The following is a 19,686-nucleotide window of genomic DNA, read 5'->3' on the forward strand; positions in this document are numbered from 1 at the left end:
GGGGGAGGAGACATCCCTCACAAATGAGAGGAGGGAATCTTCGAGTGATGCATGGAAGAGTATGAATGATAGGTTTAAGCAACTCTTGAACACAAATGCAGAGTGGGGTCCGTACCTTAGGGGAAAAATGATACACATACTTGATGGAAACAATCGCCACAAAGCATTCATGAATTGCATCAAAAGAGGTGAGAATTATATTATAATTGTTTGTGTTGATGGTCAAATCTTTCCTTTTACTTATTTGTAATTGTGTTCTTGATGCTGGAGAATACCAAAATGATTTGTCAATGCACTTCAATGTTGTTTCATTTGAGAACAATGATGTTGGGGAACACTTGTTTTCTCTCACCTGATTGAATAAGTAAGAAATTTCTCTCTCTCTCTCTCTCTCTCTCTCTCTCTCTCTCTCTCTCTCTCTCTCTCTCTCTCTCGATTAAACTTATTTATTCTCTAGTCTAATTGACCAATGTGGTTTTTGGGTCGTTGATTAAAATGTTGTCTTATGTGGTAGGATCAATGAGTTTGGGTATGTTCCCGACATGTTTGGAGATAAGATTTTTCGGATTAGGAAACTTGGGGAATCAGAACTTACTACTCTTATTGCTGAATTTGATGAAGAAGATAAGAAATGGATTGAAGCAAAGTTGAGAGAAAGATAGTTGATGTAAGAGGAAAAAAGGGTTGGTACAAGATTCCAATTCAAATACTCACACAACTTGTTTTCAAGGTAATTTCCTACTCGTAACTTGCATTTCTAAAAATGTTAGATTACATATACATATTCCATTTACAAAGTGAAAACATGAACTTACGTTAATTGTTATTGTTTTATTATATTATGTTTTCTATCAAAGGATGAAATGGAACAAAAAGACAAAGGACATGGATGATGAGGCCAAACAAAAGGTCATAAGAGAGGTGGAGGAAAAGCATGGAAGCATGCAAGGCTTGCATATTAGGCTTGCATATCCTTGCAATGGTGAGTGTTACTGGCGTGCTCTCCTTTCTTTGCCTTGGCACAGCATGAGGCAAGCAAACACATTGCCATAGAGGAGAAATTGAACATGATTGTTGCTACATGCATTAAAGATGAAGACAAATCCTTTCTTGTGGTGGGGATGCTTGACAATTCCCGATCTCTTATACGCACCTTGGAGTACTTACCTAATGACAAGAGGAAGATAAGAGCTTAGTTGCACATGTTTGTTTATTGGCTTCATATTTTCAAATTGGGGGTATCTTTGCTGCATGACATACATAATGCAAATAGAGTGAGGCTTCCTAATGACAATGTGAACACAGAGTATGTCATGACCAATCGAAGAAAGTACTTTAAAAAGGCTTTCAATACTTATCAAGGAGAAGCATTAGATTCAACAATGACATCGAGCATCATCCCAGTCTTCCCAAGGCTACACAACGTGTTATTTATATAGGCGAACTGCTTCCTATATACTTCTTGACCTCTTAAATTAATCATTAATGACACCTACTGAAATCAGCTTATGTAATAAGCAGGTGGCTTCTTAAGCTTGTGAGTGTGGGTTCACTTGAGAGCATACCTCCGCTAGCAACCATAAGGGCTTGCAATGATACACCATCAGATATGTATGAAGACTTGCAATTGGGAGAGTAAGTGTGTATCCTTTGAGTTCTTGTAATACCATAGTCAATTGTAACTTTTTCTTATTCTTGTTACACTTATACACATGCTATTTCTAGTATTGAGAGAGATCTTTGTCCATGGTGGTTGGACATGGAAAAAAATATAGCACCAGATGAAGAAATAGATCAACAACATAAGTCTGTATTACTTCTACAAGCACAGCCTAAGATTACAGATGAGGTAAGTGAGATTCGTTTGTCTTTCATGTGTTATAATATAATTACATGATGTAACATGTGTATCGTATGTTTAGAATACTCCCATTACATCCCATGTCCAGTCTACTGCATCAGAAGCCACATTACTCAGGCCACTTTGTGAACCTAGGAAGACAACTTATAGAATAGGCCTTGTAGGCAAGCAAGAGGCAAGTAACACAAGTAGGGAGTAGTAGCATTAGTGGAGAGGAAACTGAGAACGTTGGAGATTCACCAATAGACATTTTGGAACCAAAAGGTGAGTTGACTCTCCATACATATCACAATGAAGATCCCTACTTGACCTAGCCATGCTAACATTTAAATTTGTGATAGTAGTTATATTTGCCTTTAATGCAAGCATTGTAGATCTTGCTTTGGATGTTCAGAACTGGAAGCAACCCTCCACCATCATGAGTGGAATTATGGAAGCGTTGAATATAATTTGTGGATCGTTATGCTGAGCTAATATTTGGTGACTTCCCATCTGACATTGTTGTACATGGTTGTTCCATAAATAAGATTCCATCTTGGAATAGGGTTGATGATAATCTATATATCTCAGCCTTTAAATTTGATGACTTTTGTCTCTCTGATGCTGGCCGCTTTGCATGCCTATACACAATGGAGGAGGCTACAAAGGTGGAGCATTGTGGCTCAATTCAAGGTTTTGTAGCGGTGCATCGCCGGTTGTGAAGTGTATACCACCGGTGGGAAGAAAAAACGGACTAATGGAACAAAGGTAACCAGAAGCTAATTTCATGTAATACTTTATTTTCATTATCTTAATAAATGTGTAACACATTATCTTAATAAATGTGTAACACATGTGACATGCCTTATCTTATCTGCATTTGTACGCTCTTTTTCACCAAAAAATGTATTCTCAATTCATGGTGATCAAGTTAAAGAATTGAACCTTGGACAAGAACTTGATGTGGAGCATGAACTCATTCATGATATATATGTATTTAGTTTTAATTATCTTTGTTTCTATTAAGATATTGTTTAATTTTGAATTCATTTCAACATGTATGTTCTTAGTTATCATTATCTTTATGTTCGTCATGTAGTTTAATTTTGAATGATAATGTAGTGAATCACCAAAGTTCCTCCTGAAGATTTGGTCAAAAGAAATGGCTCTTCTTAGAGAGGTGGTTGCTAGAGAGGCCAGAAGTTTTGCAAGTATATTGTTTCATTGTTCAACAAGCCTGGGGATACTGTTGTGGATTTGTTCTCTGGAGCTGGGACACTTGGTCTTGCAAACAACATATATAAATCGCAATGTGATATTGTTAGAGAAGGATGAGTGCATTTACGAGCGCCTACTACTAGAACCCTACTTTGCTAAGGTCATAATTCCAAGCTTAAGTAAAGTTACTCCCATTAATATACATTGAAATATAATTTCCTCTAAGTAATATACATATTTCTTTTGTAGATTTAGAACAAAGCCAAACAACCTAGAATACCATTGACGCCTTCTTGTTTGGAACATCATTCCATGTTTTGATTCTTGTGTTTGTTTATTTAGATTCAGAAGCTCCTCTTACACTTAAAGCTTTGAACATTATGGACATTATCTTAGTTTCACTATCGTAGAAATTTTTTATGATCAATCTAGGTTTCTTACCTTTGTTTATTATGACTAAGAAGCTCCTTTTACTATTACATCTTCAAACTTTATGGACATTATCTCAATTTTGCTATTGTGGACATTTGCTATGATTTAAGTAGATTTACGATCTTAAACACTACTTATTTGTGAAGGTATTATCAATATTATTACATTTTATAACTTCATTTAATTTTATGTTATGCCATACATTTTTCTCATTAATGAGCAAAAAGTGGTACATGGTTTGTGAATTAATCTGTGGAATTCACATTAAAATGTTGCTTAATACTTCTATTGGAATTGGTCTCTTCTAGGCACTCCATGAAAGAGTGTAATCAATCACAAAAGTCAAATATGCTCGCTCAATCATTCTCATAAACCCAAACCATTAAAAAAAAGGAAATCTGCTTGCTCAATTGTGCTAGCTTTTTGGCCATCCCCGAGATAGCCTAACCAAATGGACGAACATCTCTCCTTATTGCCCCTTATGCAAAACTAAGAAGAGGAATACGTTCCACCTATTTGGAGTTGCCCCTTATGCAAAAATGAGAAGAAGAATACGTTTCACCTGTTTTGGTGGAGTTGCCGTTTTGCCCGACGACTCTGGAAAGAGGTAACTCTAAAATTGGAGCTCAAAACTCATTCCATTGGAAGAACGTCCTGTTGGGGGATACGAAGAAAATCAAACACACTTTGGCAACCAGGTGGCATTGGATTAGAGTGGTAGTCTTTAACATCATCTGGGAGATACACAACTACCTGGTTTTTGGGAAAACTTCATGTGTTCGGGTTGACATGTTGGATGGCCATGCAATAAGAGCTCATTTTGATTTCTTCACATACCTCTACAAGGCTAAGGACAATGATCTTATCATTGTAGCTGATATTTTGCTAAGATTTTGAATATCACAGACTTTATCTACAATTGTAATTCTTTTCTCAATAATATAAATAAGTTCTTCCTTGCAAAAAATAAATAAAATGATAGGTAATGCCCAAGTATTAAATAGCCTGGCATTCTATTTTCAAACGATTTCTTTCCTTCAAAGCCTCTTCAAAGTAGGTAGATAGGCTTTTGCTTAAAATAAAGTCCCATATCGCAAACGTGAATAAATTCTCCTTTTAATATCACAAGGAAGGACACTAAAAATGTACATAGGAGTTGACAAGATTTATACCTTATCTTTGAAGTCATGTACTTCTCACACATTTTATTATTGCATACTTTTTTTACCTGCACATCAACTTTGGAAAAGACTAGTTATTCTTCAAAATTGAAATTTACATTAGTTTCTTTGAAAATCAAGAATTGTACTAAAGCTAATTAAAAGATTCATCAAAATCAAATATTTGAAAAGACAAGATTCATGTATACATATGGTTGATAGTAATTTTCCAAGACAAGGGCCTCGATATGAATACTATTTCAAAAACAAGGATATGAACTTAATTAAAGGGTATCAAAATCTAACAAATGTTGTGGATTCTTCACCCATGTAAGAAAGTTACATCCTTCTAGAAGGTACGCAAGTCCTCATGCACATTTAGCACTTGGTAGTGATAGTTCTTAAAGAGTAAGCCCTCATTGATGTGTTTATTGATGAATACTTTCAAATGCTAGGTTAAGCGAACAATATCCTATACAACATTACTAGCATATTTGTTACCTTAACTTGATTAAGATTGTTTTCATAATTTATGAAGACAAGTTAGTAAAGAGGAGTGGTTGAAAGCTCGTTTATAGGTTAGAAGGCTGCTTAGTAGGTAACAAGATTTTGAGGTTGATGTGACAAAGTGTACTAAATTATGCCTCTCCTACCCCTTTATCCTTACTTTAGATCTTGCCCCCCCCCCCCCCCCCCCCCCCCCCGTAATGCCTCTTCAACTTTGCATGCCAATTTTCCCAAGGCTAAAGCATAATCCACCTTTGAACATCTCATTATAGGTGACATGTCTCTTCATCCAACATTGCAAGCATAGGAGCTACTAGTTGTGAAATCAAGTGAAAAATGGGTTAATGAGGGCCCCTTTGGGTCGCAAAATGATGCGTACAGACCAAAGAGTGAAATCTAAGGCTGGGTTCATAAGCTATTCGATTGGTGCCCACCAATGTTTTTTCATTTGGCTAAACTTAGAAAAAAAGGCAATCACTTTTTTTTAGAGTTCATATTCTTGGAAGTTTTGGCTAAGAGTCTCATTCCTATTACATATGATGATTGCCTAAAAAATGATCAGTAGGAACCCTAGGGGATAGATGGTCGCTAAAGACATGGCTTTTCAAAGGAAATATATACATATTCTATATGAAAAATGAAAAATGAGCCTTAAAGAAGAGGGGAGAGGTATGGGGTAAGGGGCTTGAAAAGGGGGAAGGGACGCAACCTTTGGCTACAAATTTTGGGAGGTGTCCTTCAAAGAAAGAAAAAAAAAGAAACACTATCATTGCCCACATTTTGGAACCCTACCAACAAGACCTATCCTAGCTGAAGCTTTCAAGCACCAAACTTATAAAGGCTTCGACTCTTTGCTTGTTGGACGAGGGTTGACACCATTGTATAACACCCATTTGCTAAGTTGGCAGTGGATGTCTAGTGTAAAACTTTGTTCTTATAGAAGGAAGTATTTGATCCCAAACCTAAACACCCATAAGTACGCTCAATTTTTTATGAGCTATTGCGCCAATAAAAAATCTATTTGTTTTTGTCAAAATACTCAGAATTAAGGCATTTCAATCTATTTATTGATGTTTAATCAGGCAAAAAAAGTTCAGAACAATTGGTTAAAGTCAAGCCGGCTTACAAGTGGTTCATGTGCATAGAAAATGCTCACATTGCAAGCCGCCACCAGTCAATAGTGGCTTCGAAACCCTAACATGTGGCCTTATTCGAGGATGACAAAAGCGTTTCTATGTTCGAGTCTCAGAACGAGCTCACTAGTCTCTGACTCTGGCTCGAAAAGCAAAACAAAAAGCTTATGTTATTCTTCCATGCACTCAGGCCACTAGCGGCTAGGCCCTATGCATATGCCACTGGTGGCCTACGTGTGAGCAGCCCCTTAGAAGGGTTGTAGCGTCAGCTTCTGGCCCCTAGGTTAGGGTGGTAAGCGGGAAAGGGCCTACGGGTTGAACTTTGAAGGCACATGCATGAAGGCCGTGGACCTCGGCGACCGGGCCTTGGGAGGCATTATAAAACGCGTGTATTAAATTTATCAAACCATACTATATAGTACTGTAATAAAGTATTGTTTTTTTTTTAAAAATGTTATAAAAAGAGAAAACGGCCAAGAAGTTAAGAACAGGGAACGTGGGGGCTTTGTGGGGCCTCCTCATGGTGGGCCCCCACGCAGGGTGCCACGCTGGCCGGGTAGTTAAATATCTTGCAAGTTGCACTTTTTTTAGATCTCGTTGAAGCTGCCTTTCTTTAAATAGTATGACGTGGCGGCTCCTGAAATGATAAGCCTGACCGTCCGATCTGACGTGGCGCTATTTGAGGTTGGCATAAATGATAAAAAGGGGGAGTGAAAAATGTGGGCTCGGGGCGAGGGGTTTGAAGTGAACTGGTTCCAGGTCATTCCGTACAGTCCGTACGCAAGTGAAAAAAACTTGAAAATCCACAAAAAATGAGGGAACCGAATGGGACCCAATCGGTGGATGCCACGTCAACCCCTCATATTGCCAGTCCGGCCTGTTCAATAATGATGAATTGATCACGTCATTATCACCATTTAAAATACGTCACTATTAATAAATCCCTTAATTCTGCAAAATCGAGGAATTAACCGTGGTCTAAAGCGTGGTTAGCAATTTTCGACCATTTTTTTTTGTGTTGCTAAAAACATTTTCCCGTAAATAAAAATACGTCTCTATCAAAATGCTTGAAGTCTGCAAATCGAGAATTAACTCTGGTCAAAAGTGCGGTTTAGAGTTGGTTAGCATTTTTTTGCTTTTTTTTAATGTCATGAAAAACAATTGCTGTAATTGAACTAAAAGGACTACTCATTATTTTTTCCGTGCATTAAAAAAAATATATTAAAACTTTGCCGTAATTCTTGTCTTGAAGTAGTAGTTAGTGCGGATATACGTTAAGCAGAGCTGATTAATTTATTGCTTATTAGATCAGAGCTGATTAATTTAATTGTTTTTTTAAATATAGATCATTGAAAATCCAGTTCTGTAGTAAAAAGAAAAGGACTTGATCTGATTAATTTAGTATTTATTAGATCAGAGATATAGGCTTTATTTTTAAAAATTTAAAAGGACAAATTTTTAATTATTAAGTAATTATTAGGATATTCATCTTCGTCTTCTTCTTCAGTACCGAACTCCAGCCCGCCATAGCCGAACCCAACAAGCAGAGCTTTTGCCCCTTCACCCTCCCCCCCCTCCTGTCCTCTTCTGTGTTTCTCTGTTCTGTTTCTTTCCGAGCTCATTTCAGCTCTTGAGCACTGGAAAGATGGATCTCTGATTAATGAACCGTGTTCTCTGTCGTTTAGACTCATTTGCCGAGCTTCAATATCATCGGCTGCCCTCGTTTTATTTTCTCTCTTTTTGCTGTGTAACATGCCTCCCAGAAGAGGACAAGGACGTGGCTATGGCGGCCCAAGTGGGCGGAACTATGAAGAGGAGGGCGGAAGCAGCTTCTCTGGTGGGGAAGGACAAGCTGCTGCAGGGGGCGGGCGGTGGCAGCAGCAGCAACAGCAGCATCATCATCAAGAGCCTCATCGCGGCGGCAGCGGAGGAGGCGGGCGAGGGTTTTGGCAACATCAGGGTTTTGGGGGAGAAAGAGGAGATCGGGCTGGAGGATGGACAGGAGGGGGGCGGGGCGGAAGGGGAGCAGAATGGGATTCAGGACAGCGAGCCTCATCGCAAGATTGGCGTTCAGAGGCTGGGATTCTTTCAAGGGCTGGAAGAACCGGGGGCCCCGAGTACACAGGCAGCTACGACTACGGCGGGAGAAGAGGGGAAGATCAAGGAGGAGGGGGAGGAAGCTATGACTATGGAGGAAGAAGAGGGGAAGATCAATGGGGAGGAGGCGGTTATGGATATGGTGGGAGAAGAGGGGAAGATCAAGGAGGGAGAGGAGGAAGCTATGGCTATGGTGGGAGAAGAAAGGAGGATCAAGGGGGAGGAGGCGGTTATGGATATGGGGGGAGAAGAGGGGAAGACCAAGGCGGAGGAGGTTATGGCTATGGTGGAGGGGGAGTAAGTGATCAAACAGCAGGAGGAGGCAGAGGCAGAAGAGGTGGAGCTACCAGAGGAGGGGGGCAAAGCTTCGGCCCAGAAAGCGGCTATGGCAGAGGGCGAGGTGGTAACTCTGAATCAGAAGCAGCAGGAAGCAGCAGTACAGGCAGCTACGGCGGACGAGGAGCAGGAAGGAGAGGAGGAGGGCGCTCTACAGGCTACCAAACTCAGGGTTTCACGTTCTTCTCCCCTCTTTTCTTTGTTTATTTGTATTTGTGTGATTTCTGTTCTTTCTTTCTAGCTAGCCCTAGGCTACATAGCTCACTAAGCTGACGATCAGCTATGCCAATCTTGACCTTGCTTTCAGGTTTTGACAGTGGCAATCTTGAATTTTAACACTTGGCCATGGTGATTTTAATAGTCTTGCATTTATAGTTTGGCTATGGCAATCTTGAAATATTTCAGGTTTCCCACATGCACTGCTAGGGTTTTCCTTGTTTGAAAAAGAATATATTTCATGAACGGTTGAAGTGCAAAAAACCATAAGATTGACATTTGCTAGAGACTATAGGATTCCACATCATTATCTGAGGACGTGGTTCAGGGCTGCCACAGGATTACATCACCTTTTTAAAAATTGGGCACAATTTGATGAACCCTTCTGTTTTCACATGTGCAGTTGCTGTCATTTTTAGCATTTGACGAACTGAAATTTTGACAGTACTTGGAGGCATCTTGACTGGGATGCTTTCAAATATCAGCTTATTCATGTTGCACCAGATTGTTTGCAAAGTATGGCATTGAAGCACATTTGAAGTTTATCAAAGGGAATGACCGGTTGCCGATATGCCATTGAGTTGGTTTTATGCTGAAACCAAATGCGTTTGAGAGCTAGGAGACGATGAGCTTCCATAACTGGTTTGAAGAAGAGCAACATTAGAAGGAATGCCTTATTGTCTCATTGCAAAGCAGCATCTAGAGCAAATAGTAGTGCCCCATCCTCGAGTTGAGTTTGTTGCTCTTTATGAGCAGAGCAGCAAGTTATTCTTCACAAGAAAATCTTTTTGGTAGAAAGGGAGTGGTAGGCACCAAATACCCTTAAATATTCTCCTTCAACATATTGGGTATCTGTTTAATGCCCGACTTTGTTTGCAATTGGCAAATGTATTATTGTTGTCCTGCATTAAAGAGTAAAGAATCTTTCTAGAGACTGATGACAATTGGATCCTATCAGACCATCTCCAGTCACTTTGTCTACCAGCCATTTCATTTCTTAGTGGGAAGTTTAAAAGTACCCATCTTCGCAATGATGATACACCAATATGAGGGGTAGTAATTTTAACATGCGGAAGCTTTGTGGTCGAAATCAGTAACTTAAACGCGCAAAATTCAGCAATCTTTCATGACGAATATAACACACAAAACTGAAGTAGATGTGCAGAAAATAGAGAGGGAGAAGGGAACACGATATTGGGTCCCAATTATCCTCTGTAGGGCTCCCACCACAAATGGTGTATTTGCTTTATTAGAATGATGCAAATCAAAAAATAAAGACTGAATCTTGACCTTCTTGGTTGAGAGATAAATCTCTGTCCTTGACCTTCGGTTTTCACCCTTGCTCTAGGTTTTCCTTCGTTGTTCGGGCTCCTTGAGTAGCTCTAGTACTTTATGAACAATGAGATGTCAGAACTAAATTCATGGCTGGGTTTTTATATCCCTTCAAGATGCTTGTCGGCCACCCCAACAGGGGTTGTCCTACTGAATAGTCTCACGACATGGTCAAAATCGATTTATTGTCCTTTTATTATGGTTGTTTCACACTGTCCGCTGCTTTTCAGCTTGTGCTTGTGTTGGCTGCTGTCCTAGCCTGCACTTGGCTGTGGGATAGCCACTTTAGCCTGGTTGCCTGACTTGGTAGGACCCAGAGGCTTGTCGATTGTATGGTTAGGCTTCCTAGGGCTGGCCAACAGCTTGCGCAGTCCACCCTAGGGCTGGTGGGCTTAGCATGGGGCCCTCTTGGTCCCTTGGTGGTTCTAAACCTCCTCATGGCCAGTACATGAGTCTTGGGCTCATTTTTGGGATAGCCTTATGGGTTGGGCTCTTCTCTATCCGCAAATCTACATGTATCTATAGATGTTCGTTGCCATCTGATCGTAGATCAGATACATAGATCATTTGACATTATTTCAGAGGGAGACTCATAATACGGATTGGTACTGCTTAATGTGCAAGACAATGCACACTTCACCTCAGATGCATAGAGTGGAATCTTGGGTGACTTGTTCTGGATTGGGCTCACATGCGATCAATTTTTATTCCAGGTCTTGTATTTTCTTGTTCAGATATGTCCATGTGGTATCCAAGTGCGGGATGCACGTGACATTTTCTTTTGCTTAACTTGACGGAAGCTGCATTGTCTCTAATAAAGTTGGATAGTTGTCGAAGAACTTTGTGTCAAGCCATACCGCTTCGTGAGTGTCTCGGTCTTGAAACTTTGTGTTGGGGTGGTTCTAAACCTTCTCATGTCTAGTACATGAGTCTTGGGCTCAGTTTTGGGATAGCCTTATGGATTGGGCTCTTCTCTATCTGCAAATCTATATGCATCTACAGATGTTCGTCGCCATCCGATCGCAGATCAGATACATAGATCATGTGACATTATTTCAGAGGGAGACTCATAATACGGATTGGTATTGCTTGATGTGCAAGACCATGCACACTTGACCTCAGATGCATAGAGTAGAATCTTGGGTGACTTGTTTCGGATTGGGCTCACATGCAATCAATTTTTACTTCAAGTCTTGTATTTTCTTGTTCAGATATGTCCATGTGGTATCCAAGTGCGGGATGCACGTGACATTTTCTTTTGCTTAACTTGACGGAAGTTGCATGTCTCCAAATAGTTTGTCAATAAAGTTGGATAGTTGTCGAAGAACTTTGTGTCAAGTCTTATCGCATCGTGGGTCTCTCGATCTTGAAACTTTGTGTTGGGGTGGTTCTAAACCTCCTCATGTCCAGTACATGAGTCTTGGGCTTAGTTTTGGGATAGCCTTATGGGTTGGGCTCTTCTCTATTTGCAAATCTACAGGCATCTACAGATGTTTGTCGCCATCCGATCATAGATCAGATACATGGATCATCTGATATTATTTTAGACGAAGACTCATAATACAGATTGGTATTGCTTGATGTGCAAGACAATGCACACTTGATCTCAGATGCATAGAGTGAAATCTTGGGTGACTTGTTCCGAATTGGGCTCACATGCGATCAATTTTTACTCAAGGTCTTGTATTTTCTTGTTCAGATGTGTCCATGCGGCATTCTAGTGCGGGATGCACGTGATATTTTCTTTTGCGTAACTTGACAGAAGCTGCATTGTCTCCAAATAGTCTGTCAATAAAGTTGGATAGTCGTTGAAGAACTCTGTGTCAAGCCATACCGCTTCGTGGGTCTCTCGGTCTTGATACTTTGTGAAAAATTATCTTTGTCTTCAATCGAAGCTATGCTTAAAGCGTTGCAAAAGGATCTATTGTGGAATCATCACTTCAGCTTCGTCAAATATATCTAGTTTTGCTTTGTCTTTCACTTTTGAAGGAATTAGACTTTTATACGATTTCAGCCAACTGACATGAAAAACATCATGCATAGTTCCCAGCTCGAAGGTAGCTTTAACTTCATTGAAATCTCGTTAATCTTTCTTTAAATTAGAAGATCCGAAGCTCTTGAATGATAGCTTTGGACATCGTTTGTTCACTTGTTTTAATCTTTGCTTCATGAACCGAAGAAAACGCAATCTCCTTTCGAGATCTTTATATTCCTTCGATCTTCGTTAGCTTGTCGAGTGTAGGTCTCTTGTGCTTTAGCCAATCTATCTTTCATTGACTCCAAAATTTCTTGGTAAGACTCCGTTATTTTCTTCGCTTGAGGTATTGAAGATGTGGTGTTGGTCAATAGCGACTGGAATGGTCTTCCTAATGTTGCTTCATATGGAGTTTTGTCAAGAGTTGAAGAAAAGGAATTATTCAAAACAGCTTGAACTAAAGACATACGATTCTCACTTATCTTGTTGATCGTGGACATAACGCTTTAACACATTAAATTGAGCTTTTTAGTGTGGAGTAAGCTTGGACGCATTGGTCAAGTCCTTGGAGCTAGAGGCTTCCGTGGTTTGTCCTAGGGAGGACTCCGTCTGGTTCTGGTTTTTTTTTCCTGAGGCAATTGCTTTGGCAGTGGTAGGTTGGAAAGTCTTGGGCTTTTTGTCATTATGCTTCATTTCGGCAATCTACGCAAGTGAGTCCATCTTTAAAAGTGGTTGGTCGAAATATATGTATCTTCCACTTGATTTGCGTTTCCAGGCCATAAAGGAATTGTTCTTTCTTGTCTTTGTCAGATAAGTCCAATTGGAAACATAAGTTTGAAATCTTATAGGTAAACTGAAGGAATGGTTGCGCGTTTTAACGCGCTCTCCTAAACTCATCTTTGAGTCGGTCAAGATAATGGGTCGGTAGAAACCGCTACTTAAGGTCGAGGACAAACTCATCCCAAACATAGGCCGCCATACCTAATCTGGTGTGGGCATGAGCCCACTGGGTCCACCAAGAAACGACCTCACCTTCCAAATACCAATTAGCTTAGATCACTCTGTCAATCACTTTTTTTAATTGTGGCAAAATATGCTTCAAATTGATGCAACCAAGAATAAAGAGTTGTGGGATCGAGTTTATCATTATACTTATTGAAGTTCATTTTCTCGAGAAAATGACTCAAGGAAGCCGTTGGTGTCATTCTTGTGTCCAAAGCCGCAAGGTATCTTTCATGTTCTGCGTGTCGCTTGACGTCGTCTTGCGTAGCAGCTTCGGTTACTATCGCACGGTCTTCCATCTATCGAATCTCCACTGCATGCATTTGCAACTCGAGCATAGAACTTGGTTACGATCGTGACCGTTTAAAAGGGTCATTTTGTAGAGGATTTGGAATTTGAAAAACGGAAGGAGAGGGAGGAGGAGATGGAAAAAGAGGAGCTGGAGAATGGTGTGCTCTTCCAAGGTCAAGATCTGCGTCTTCTGCTCTTCCAATTTGGTACCTTGGTCTGTGATTGCTTGCATCATCTGTTGGAACATCTTCGGTACTCATGCTTGATGTCCTAGATGGATTGGCTGGTGCACTTTGGTTTCTAGGTTGTCGTTCTCTCTCTTCATCACTTCCTTTCGGGAGCGCAATTTGATCAACCACTATGTGTGGGGAAGACTTTTGGAGGATGAAAACCACCCGTCCTTCAAGGGACAGGAGTCACCAAAAGAGGGGTGGTCCACCGGAGTCTAGAAACCAACCACACAAGCGAGAAGTTTTTTATTTATTTTTATTTATTTTTTAGTTTTTTTGGCTGAATCTCTTCACACTTGAAGAAGGCTTTGATACCAATGTAACATGCGAAACCTTCGTGGTTGAAATTGGTAACTTCAATGCTCAAAATTTAGCAATCTTTCACGATGAATATAACGCACAAAATTGAAGTAGATGTGTAGAAAATAAAGAGGGAGAAGAGGAGACAGCATTGGGTCCCAATCACCCTCTGTAGGGTCCCCACCACGAATGGTGTATTTATTAGAATGATGCAAATCAGAAAATAAAGATTATATCTTGATCTTCTTGATTGAGATAAATCTCTGTCCCTTGACCTTCAGTTTTCACCCTTGTGTTAGCTTCTCCTTGGCTGTTCGGGCCCCTTGAGCAGCTTCAGCACTTTGTGAACAATGAGATGCCAGAACTGAATTCATGGCTGGGTTTTTATACCCCTTCAAGATGTTGGTCGGCCACCCTAACAGGGGTCGGTCTGTTGAATAGTCTCAAGATTGTTGGGTAGGAGAGGGCAGCTAGCTTGCGTGCACACACACACACACACACACAAGCTCAAGCAAAGAGAAAACGTGAGTGTTGGAAAAGATGTACTTGATAATGATAAAAATGATAGTACAATGAGTATACTAAAAAGCCTAGGGCTAAATGCCCAACACACAAGAGTGTTCACACAAGAAAAAACTTGTGTCCAGTCACAGGGAAAAAGTGTCCATGAGTAAGTTGGTCACACCTGAACTAGCTGGGAGTGGCCGGGTGGACATGACCAACAAACCTCCCTCGAGTGAACGGTAAGAACGGGTAGCAAGGTGGTAAAGTTGTGAATGCTGCCTTGCACTATGCTCCATAATAAGATTGATCACGATGGCAAAGATGAATTGCAGTGCCAATGGAAAAAGCAAGCATTATATGACGGGAAAGATGAGAAACCCCAATGTCAGTGTGCTAAAGCTAGAGCATAATAGTACATAAACGCATCACGTGAAATGCATGTCAAAGATCATGTGTACATCAACTGCATTAAATCAAGAGGCATCGCATAAATTGCATTAGGAGAAGGTGTGTTATAAATTATATCTTGCAGTAAGAAAAATAAATATAATACCTCCCTCAAGGTAAGCATCCAAATGCCAAATTGAATTGCATGTAATCCACATCAATGACAACAAAGAGAGCAAAGCGTAGTTGTGTAACGGCACCAGTGATAAGCATAAGAAGATGGAGGAGATATACGTTTGTGCAAAGGCAACAGGATCCAAAAGTCATGCATGTGAGACATGCAATGTAAGTTGCAAGAGGTAAACTCATCAATGGAGGGTCCGATGAGGAAAAAATCAGCAATGGTAGGGTTGATAAAAATAAAAATTCAGCAATGGGAGAATGCTAAAAATTGGGAGAAAAAGTGGAGGCTCGGGGCGGGCATCAGTCAATGCTATGAGAGGATGGGTAAACTCTTCGTAGTGCCATGATCAGTGGCATGTATGGCAAGTGTAAAGATGCATAATCCCACAGTGAATAATATACATGTGACATGTCAATACCAATACCATGAGGACAAGTTAACACTGGCCAAGTATGGAGAAGGCACTCCTAGTAAACATCACATGTGAGAAAGTGACAATGTCAACACTGTAGAAACAATCCCGTTGCAAGGAAAAACAACATAATAGACATCTCCAGTAGACATCACATAAGAGAGTGTCTAGCATAGACAAGCATAAGGGTCAACAAGCGTAAGTGACCATGAGGCATACTGTAATATGCGGAAGCTTCGAAGAAGGATCGGTACTTCAAAACTCAGAAATCAGCACTCTTTTCGCGACGGAATTAACGCACAAACTGAAAGGAGATGTGTAGAAAATAGAGAGAGAAGGGGGAGATGGAGAGGACACAGTATTGGGTCCCAGTTACCCTCTATAGGGCCCCCACCACGGATGGTGTATTTGCTTTATTAGAATGATGTAAATCTGAAAACAAATACAGAAACTTGACCTTTTCTTGGCTGGAAAATCTTGCCCTTGACCTTCAGAAGTCCACCCCTTTGCTTGGCAATCTCCTTGGCTTGACTGGCCCTTGATTGGCTTGAGCACTTGGTGAAAACTGAGATGAATGATGGGATTATGGCCTCCCCTATTTATACTCCTCCTCAGGAGCAGTCGGCCAGCTGAAAAACAGTCCATGTCCCACGACTGAGTAAATTCAGCATTAAATGCTCAAATAAATCCTAATAAATTTTGCATAAATTTCCTAGCAAGCTGGGGAGGTAGGCGCTTGCTTCTAGAAGGCTGGGCATAGCCTTTGCCCATAATCTATGGGCTGGGCAGCCTGTATGGGCTGCCCCATACTTGCCCTACAGTCCTATGAAGGCTGTAACCTCCTGAAAATAGCCTTATTCTTGCCTTAGGTCTGTACTACAGCCCTTTCATGGCTGGTGGGTCCAGCTTGAGCCTTACTGGCCCACATGGGGATGGTTTCACACCATTCCCATGCCCACACTCAGATCCGGGGTAGCCCTATGGGCTGGCCCCTTGTCCTAAACCTAATCTACTCAGTGATCTGGCATCCGGTACCAAATCAGATACACAGAACCACTGACATCATTCTAGAGGGAGACTCACAGCGCGGACTGGCACTGTTTCATGTGCAGGACAGTGCACACCTGACCTTGGACTCATGTGCAGGACAATGCACACCTGACCTCGAACGAGTGAGATGGATCCCTGTGGCTGACTCGTCCCGGACTGGGCTCACATGGGACCAATTCACCATCCCAGGTCTTGCACCTTCTGTACAGAAATGTCTACGTGGCATCCAAGTGCGGGATGCACGTGACATCCCCTTCTGCTTAACTTGACGGAAGCTGCATAGCCTCCAAATAATCCGTCAATAATGCCGGATAGTCTTCGAAAAATTCTTTGTCGAGCCATACCGCTTCATGAGTTCCTCGGTCCTGAAACTTCGTGAGAAACTGTCATAGTCTTCGGCCTGAGCCATGCTTGAAACGGTGCAGAAGGATCTGTTCTGGAACCATTACTTCTGCTTCATCAATAATGTCTGGTTCCGCTTCGTCTTTGACCTCTGAAGGGGGTGGACTTGCATATGGCTTTAACCAACTCACATGAAATACATCGTGCATAGTCCAACTCGGAGGTAGCTTTAACTGCATAGACATCGCATTAATCTTTTTTCGGATGGGAAATGGTCCGAAGCTCTTGAAGGACAACTTTGGGCATCGCTTGCCCACCTGCTTCAATCTTTGCTTCATAATCCGAAGATACACCCAATCCCTTTTCGAAAACTTCATGTCCCTTCGGTCTTTATTGCCCTGTCGAGTGTAGGCCTCTTGCGCTTTAGCCAATCTGTCTTTAACGGACTCTAGGATCTCCTGGTAAGACTCCGTCACTCTGTTCGCCTCTGATACTGAAGACGAAGTCCTGGTTAACGACGACTGGAAAGGCCTTCCAGACGCTGCCTCATATGGAGTCTTGCCAATAGCTGAAGAAAAAGAGTCATTCAAAACAGCTTGAACTAAAGGCAAAAACGATTTCCACTTACCTTGCTGATCATGGACATAACACTTCAGCACATCAAAGGCCAACTGGTTGTATATCTCTGTCTGGCCATCTGTTTGTGGGTGGAATGCACTGGAAAAATTCAACTTAGTATCAAAATTATCAAACAATGCCCTCCAAAAATGACTGGTAAACTTGGCATCTCGGTCTGATACTATGGTCCTAGGAATCCTGCCAATCGGGTACCAATGCCGAATGAATAGCTGGGCAACATCCTCGGCGGTCACATTGGCCCTGCAAGGAATAAGCATAACAAATTTGCTGAACCTATCAACAATAGTTAAACACTGCGTATTACGCTTACTCGGACTGAGAGGCAGATTTGTGACAAAGTCCATCGAAATGTCCTGGAAAGGACCCTCAAGAATTGGCAAGGGCTGTAACAACCCTATCTTCTTTCCACGAGGAGCTTTCACCTTTTGACAAATGTCACAGCGTTGTACATATGTAAACACATCACGCCTCATCTTTGGCCAATAGTATTGCCGTTCTAATTTCTCCAGAGTTGAATTCATGCCCCTATGACCACCTGTAATGGCGTCATGGGCATCATGGAGAAGAGCTGTCTGGAATGATTTCATGACACATAGTCGGCCTTTGTAGAAAAGCCAACCATCGCGTATTAGAAAATGGCATGGTCTCGTGGCATCCAGTGTCTGTTTTCACTGTGTACCGAATTTCTCGGAATCCGCGTACGTGTGCTTTATGTCTTCTAGTCCTGTACCAACAAGGTCAAGTCTAGTGGTCTGAATCGTAGATACTCGTCTCTTCCTGCTCAAAGCATCGGCCACTGGATTGGTCTTTCCTGGAAGGTACTCAATCATACCACCGAACTGTTGGAATATCTGACTCCAGCAGTGTTGTCGATCACTCCACTGTGCACTTGGCATCGTCTGAATCCAGCGCAATGCTTGATGGTCAGTGCGAATCTCGAAGTCACGGCCATACAGAAAATGTTTCCAATGTTTCAAGGCCTGTATAACTGCTAGGAGTTCACGATCATAGACTGAGTAGTTCTTTTCGGCGGGCAGTAACTTATGAGACATGTAAGCTATCGGATGACGATTCTGTTGCAATACACCTCCAATTGCGATGTTACTCGCATCGGTGATCACTTGAAATGGTTCGTCCCACGAGACAAGGGCTAAACAAGGTGCTTCTGATAAAGCCACCTTGAGGTTTTGGAATGCCTCCAACGCTCGTGGAGTCCTTCGAATCTTTTGCCTTCTTGTTTTCACTCCCTTTAGCAGATCGGTGAGGTCTGCCGAGAGATCAAAAAACTTGTCAATGTGGGTGGAATATGCTTGGCATATATCCACAAATGATCTAATGTCATAAGCGGTCTGAGGTACTTCCCAGTTAACAATCTCGGCCACTTTAGCCGGATCAAGTCGAATGCCTTCAGCACTAATTATATATCCCAAGTAATGTACCTGGAACAGATAAAATTTTGACTTCTTTTCATTGACATAGAGCTCGTTGCTTTCCAGCAACTTAAGGACTTTCTCCACATCAATGTCATGATGCTCAACTGTAGCTGAAAATATGAGTATGTCGTCCAGAAATATGAACACACACTCTCCAATCAACTCCCGGAAAATACGCATCATCATGCGGTTAAATGTAGCTGGGGCGTTCGTCAATCCAAATGGCATAACCATAAATTCATAGTGGGTCCGTTCTGTACGGAAGGCTGTCTTGGGGATGTCTCCCTCTACAATCCGTACTTGGTGGTACCCACTCTTTAAATCCAGTTTGGAGAACACCTTAGCTCCATTCAGCCTCTCGAGAATATAGTCCATTCGAGGCATCGAGAATCTGCTCTTGATAGTCAGCTTGTTGAGTGCACAATAATCGACACACAACCGAGAAGACTCATCTTTCTTCTTGACAAACAAGATCGGTGCTGCAAATGGCGACACGCTGGGGCGAATGAAGCCAGCTTGCAACAATTCTTGGAGTTGGCGGTCCAACTCCGATTCCATTGCCTTAGAAAGGCGATACGAAAACTTGCTCGGGGGTTCCGAGCTTGGGAGGAGGTCAATCTTGTGATCCTCCGGGGGGAGCTGGGGAGGGAGACTGTCTCGAAGAAA

The 19,686-nt window shown here is 41.5% G+C and overlaps 1 protein-coding gene across 2 annotated transcripts in view; it reads left to right on the top strand.

Annotated features, from left to right (window-relative positions):
• The first annotated feature begins 7,805 nt into the window (after positions 1 to 7,805).
• The window catches only part of LOC147614856 (protein argonaute PNH1-like), a 74,489-nt gene continuing 62,608 nt past the window's right edge, over positions 7,806 to 19,686 (top strand). For both annotated transcript variants that reach the window (XM_086780173.1, XM_086780174.1), the window contains exon 1: positions 7,806 to 8,895. In XM_086780173.1, coding sequence (XP_086636299.1) covers positions 8,043 to 8,895 — 853 coding nt within the window. In that variant the 5' untranslated portion in view covers positions 7,806 to 8,042. The remainder of the gene's footprint in view (positions 8,896 to 19,686) is intronic.

Source organism: Cibotium barometz, chromosome 41 (assembly GCF_041138505.1).
Source record: "Cibotium barometz isolate CiBa-2024 chromosome 41, ASM4113850v1, whole genome shotgun sequence".
Lineage (NCBI taxonomy): Eukaryota > Viridiplantae > Streptophyta > Polypodiopsida > Cyatheales > Cibotiaceae > Cibotium > Cibotium barometz.